We start from the raw sequence: 5,311 nt of genomic DNA, 5'->3' as shown, positions 1-5,311 counted from the left end.
CTCAGTACAATGGACTGACTGATATGACTCAGTACAATGGACTGATTTTCGGTCTATAAGTTTATATGGACATGAGCAAGTCTAATATGAGCTGATCTACAGTCAACAGAGTGTACGTACACTACTCAAATCAATAAACAAACAGAAAAATAAGTGAACACAAGACAAACCCATGTACAAAATTTCCAAAATCTGCCCAGTACTGTCTGAGAAACAACGACTGTTGCGGACGACGGACCACGGACAAAACGTGACTTGAAAAACCACAATCTAGAAATATGGTGGGGCTCATTAAGTATGATTTTGAAAAATAAATACCAAGCAAGTTAAAATACAGAACCATCAATAATAACTACACTGCTTATAGACTGCATGGCTACCATATCATGCAGCCCCTAAGTTTTTATGAAGAATTTCTCAACTGCATTTTACTACAAGCCTATCTGACCCTAGTTAGAGAACATAGAATATTCTAGAGACAGGGGCCAGTTTACACTGCTAACTGTATTTTACACTTTGTAAATGTTGATCCACCCTTTAACCTGTTTATTTAAAAAGAAAAGAAAATGCCACAGAATTTCATCTGCAATAATTCTTCCATGTACTGTAAGGTATACACATGTAGCCTGTGTCTGTCTGCGTGGGTATCACAGAGATCAATCAATTTAGAGGTAAGACATGGAGGCTGCAGCTGTCAGTATTTAGGTCAAGATGGGAAATAATTAACTCACAAAACAGTGACACACATATATATAGGTTAATTATACTGTGGGTGTGGGTCCACAATTTATTTGTAATTAATCATTTAGTTGTTGATTTTTTTCCCCCAGAAGATCAATGGAAACGGCAGGTTTCATTTTAATCATGCTTATTACATGACAATGAGGTCTCTGAAGTACATCAAGTCTGCCTGCACTAATGGTGTGTAAGGATTATCTTGTAAACGGTTCCTTGTGACGACCTAATGAAGCAATAATTCTTAACGATTTGTAGCCCATCTTCCTTCCTGAAACATCTGATAGCAAAGTATTAAAATGTTTTGTCTCACATTTCTATTTTTTATACTTAAATCCTATTGCATGTGTTATATATATATGTTTTCTTTGAATGACCAAATCAGAGGCAAAAAGAGGCAAAACGAAGCATGCACTCTGTGAGATTCAGGAGCCTTAGCATCATACTTAATCATTCTGTGACATTTTTGTGGTGCAAGCCTCCTTAAAATTGTCAATCCTATTGATTTTATATCTCTGCTAGCCAGCTGTTGATTCCAAATCAATGCCCTCCAATTTGAGGGTTAACCAACACAATAATGACCCAGCCTTTCATAAGGCCTGATCCCCTAAGCCTATCCAATGGTGCTACAATTTCTGTCTGACGATGTACAAAATTAATGGAACTATGAATAGTATTTCTAACTTGGAAAAACCTCTGATGATTGATATTTTTAACAAAAGGAATGAATATGCCCATGTATTTGATTACATCTTGTAACAAAACGTGTGTTATGTAACAATCTATCCTTTGTTTACACAGATCATTGTACATGTATCCCAGTCAGTCAGATCATTGTACATGTATCCCCGTCAGTCAGATCATTGTACATCTATCCCAGTCAGTCAGATCAGTGTACATGTATCCCAGTCAACCAGATCATTGTACATGTATCCTAGTTAGTCAGATCATTGTACACTTACCCGCGACAGTCAGATCATTGTCCATGTATCCCCGTCAGTCAGATCATTGTACACGTATCCCCGGCAGTCAGATCATTGTACACGTATCCCGGGCAGTCAGATCATTGTACACGTATCCCCGGCAGTCAGCTCATTGTACATGTATCCCACTCAGTCAGATCATTGTACACGTATCCCGGGCAGTCAGATCATTGTACACGTATCCCGGGCAGTCAGATCATTGTACACGTATCCCCGGCAGTCAGATCATTGTACACGTATCCCCTTCAGTCAGATCATTGTACACGTATCCCCGGCAGTCAGATCATTGTACACGTATCCCGGGCAGTCAGATCATTGTACACGTATCCCGGGCAGTCAGATCATTGTACATGTGTCCCAGTCAGTCAGATCATTGCACATGTATCCCAGTCAGTCCGATCATTGTACATGTATCCGAGTCAGTCATATCATTGATCATGTATCCCAGTCAATCAGTCATTGTACATGTATCCCAGTCAACCAGATCATTGTACATGTATTGTTGAAGGTGATCATTTCATCAACTGTTGATCTGGTTTTAATTGAAATATAGATTAACCAACTGTCCATGTATCCCAGTCAGTCATATCATTGTTCATGTATCCAAGTCAATCAGATCATTGTACATGTAGCCCAGTCAGTCAGATCATTTTACATGTATCCCAGTCAATCATATCATTGTACATGTATCCCACTCAGTCAGATCATTGTACACGTATCCCCTTCAGTCAGATCATTGTACACGTATCCCGGGCAGTCAGATCATTGTACATAGTCATGCTCATTCAAAACTTAATGAGTATAGTCAGTCAGATCATTGTACATCTATCCCAGTCAGTCAGATCATTTTACATGTATCCCAGTCAATCATATCATTGTACATGTATCCTAGTTAGTCAGATCATTGTACATGTGTCCCAGTCAGTCAGATCATTGCACATGTATCCCAGTCAGTCCGATCATTGTACATGTATCCTAGTTAGTCAGATCATTGTACACTTACCCGCGACAGTCAGATCATTGTCCATGTATCCCCGTCAGTCAGATCATTGTACCTGTATCCCAGTCAGTCAGATCATTGTACATGTATCCTTTATTTATACAGTGCCGCGGTATTCTGAAACTGATTATAAAGAGACATTCACTCCTAAAATCTAAATGAGATTTTTACATTTGGTTTGTTTTCAGGTTGTTTTGTCTTTAGATCAGACACACAACATTACGCTGGTGTGTACAACATTATCACACTGACATGTACCATATCCCACCATGATGAGTCAAAAATACGCTATTATCACAAATTTCTCTTTGGTGGCAATTAAGGTAACATGTATCCCAGTCAGTCAGATCATTGTACATGTACCCAAGTCAGTCAGATCATTGTACATGTATCCCAGTCAGTCAGATCATTGCTATTATCACAAATTTCTCTTTGGTGGCAATTAAGGTAACATGTATCCCAGTCAGTCAGATCATCGTACATGTATCCAAGTCAGTCAGATCATTGTACATGTACCCAAGTCAGTCAGATCATTGTACATGTACCCAAGTCAGTCAGATCATCGTACATGTATCCAAGTCAGTCAGATCATTGTACATGTATCCCAGTCAGTCAGATCATCGTACATGTATCCAAGTCAGTCAGATCATTGTACATGTATCCCAGTCAGTCAGATCATTGTACATGTATCCAAGTCAGTCAGATCATTGTACATGTATCCCAGTCAGTCAGATCATCGTACATGTATCCAAGTCAGTCAGATCATTGTACATGTACCCAAGTCAGTCAGATCATCGTACATGTATCCAAGTCAGTCAGATCATCCCACCATTACACTGCTGTGTACGACATTATTCCACTGACATGTACCATATACCCCCATTACGCTGCAGGGGTGTACGACATTATTACACTGACATGTACCATATCCCACCATGATGAGTCAAAAATACACTATTATCACAAATTTCTCTTTGGTGGCAATTAAGGTAACAACAAAGTTGTTTCATCATTATCAGAGGAAATTTGATTTAATGCAATAGAAAAATCCATTAGATTTCAGTTTGCCCTCGACTGATGAATTGATTCCACACCTAGCGATACATTCAGTGTTTCGTCAGGCAATAGCTGTCATGCCTGTCTATAGATTTTTCTAACATGCATTTATTTATTGAAGATATGTCAGACTCAAAGCATGGAATTGAAATGACATACAATGCAATTTTCATTCTTGTAAAATAAAACGTAGTGGTGAGTCATGCAACAAATTATTGTAATGTGTGCTTGAATCACACTCATCAATATCCCAACATGCTGGTTACTCTCACAATTCAGGGTTAAGTGGTTTTAAACATGCATTTCAAAGTTCTGTAACGAGCAAAAGATTTCCATAACACATGCAAAACCTGTCTTATATCTCATATAATGACAAAAATCTGCTTTACTTCAGAGCGTTGCTATGGTAACCAGGTACTCAATTATTCATGATCATTCAAAACTTAATGAGTATTTAGTCATCCCTAAAAGCAGCACAAATCTGCTTGAAAGATAACATGACAACATAGAAACTGTAGTCATTGTTCAATAACTGATGGGTAAGCAGTGATAATTACCGCCCAACACTAAGGTGTACTTTTCATTTTATGTTTTGAATTAATTTAAAAGTGAACTAATTCACAAGAAATCAAACATCACCAGTATTTTGTTTTAAGTGTTAAGTACACTGAAATTAAATCCTCAGGAATAAAGTAAATGCATTGGGTTTTTTCTTTACAAAATTGACAATCACAGAATACATATCCACACACATATTTTTTATAAATTGTTGAAGGTGATCATTTCATCAACTGTTGATCTAGTTTTAATTGAAATATAGATTAACCAATCATATACGCGATATATCTGGAGACCACTCCCAGTCAGACACAAACAACCAATAAGAAGAGCTCTTACGTACATTTCAAAACATGCACATCCAACACACAAAACTTAGAAGCAAAAACCATTCGTGTTATAAAAGGATTAAACTGAAGAGGAGATGCTGGTAATTGTAAATAGGAAACACAATACAATCATAGTACAATCATCAAGGTTTCCAAACAAACCATGTATCATTATTTATTTTTAAACATTCCAGAAAATTTACCTTGTCTGTTTCGTGTAACCTGCCCTGGATATAGGAAAGTAGACAATAAGTTTAACAGAACAATCACACAGTCATTTTGTACCTCGAGGTACACATACAACTTTAGTAACCATCATTTAATCGTTTACAAATTATTCCATATTAGATATGAGGGATATTCATTTTTATCTATCAGTTTTATTCATTGAAAGGTCATGTCCTAATCTAATCAATCATGAGTACTGCAGTGCAGGATGTAGTATGATCCTATCCACTGTAGCCAGTCACTCTAACCACTGAGCCATGGAACTTGTTTATGGTATATGTAAGCCAGCTATCGGGTGAAAATTAGAAGATTTCAAATCACATCGAAAACTTAAAAGCTTTTATAACTGTAACAGTTCTAATCAGAGTCAGTCAGATCATTGTACATGTATCCCAGTCAGTCAGATCATTGTACATGTATCC

General features: G+C 37.3%; 1 protein-coding gene across 6 annotated transcripts in view; it reads right to left on the bottom strand.

The window, feature by feature from the left end:
• Positions 1-5,311, bottom strand: part of LOC110458795 (protein FAM65B-like) — a 100,161-nt gene that overhangs the window by 40,038 nt on the left and 54,812 nt on the right. For 5 of the 6 annotated variants that reach the window (XM_021510732.1, XM_021510723.1, XM_021510749.1 and 2 more), the window contains exon 4: positions 4,865-4,888. The exons of the other annotated variant lie outside the window; for it this stretch is intronic. In XM_021510732.1, the coding sequence (XP_021366407.1) occupies positions 4,865-4,888 (24 nt within the window). The remainder of the gene's footprint in view (positions 1-4,864; positions 4,889-5,311) is intronic. 6 annotated transcript variants of the gene reach the window in all.

Source organism: Mizuhopecten yessoensis, unplaced genomic scaffold (assembly GCF_002113885.1).
Source record: "Mizuhopecten yessoensis strain PY_sf001 unplaced genomic scaffold, ASM211388v2 scaffold1285, whole genome shotgun sequence".
NCBI lineage: Eukaryota > Metazoa > Mollusca > Bivalvia > Pectinida > Pectinidae > Mizuhopecten > Mizuhopecten yessoensis.
This window is presented reverse-complemented; position numbering and strand designations above follow the sequence as displayed.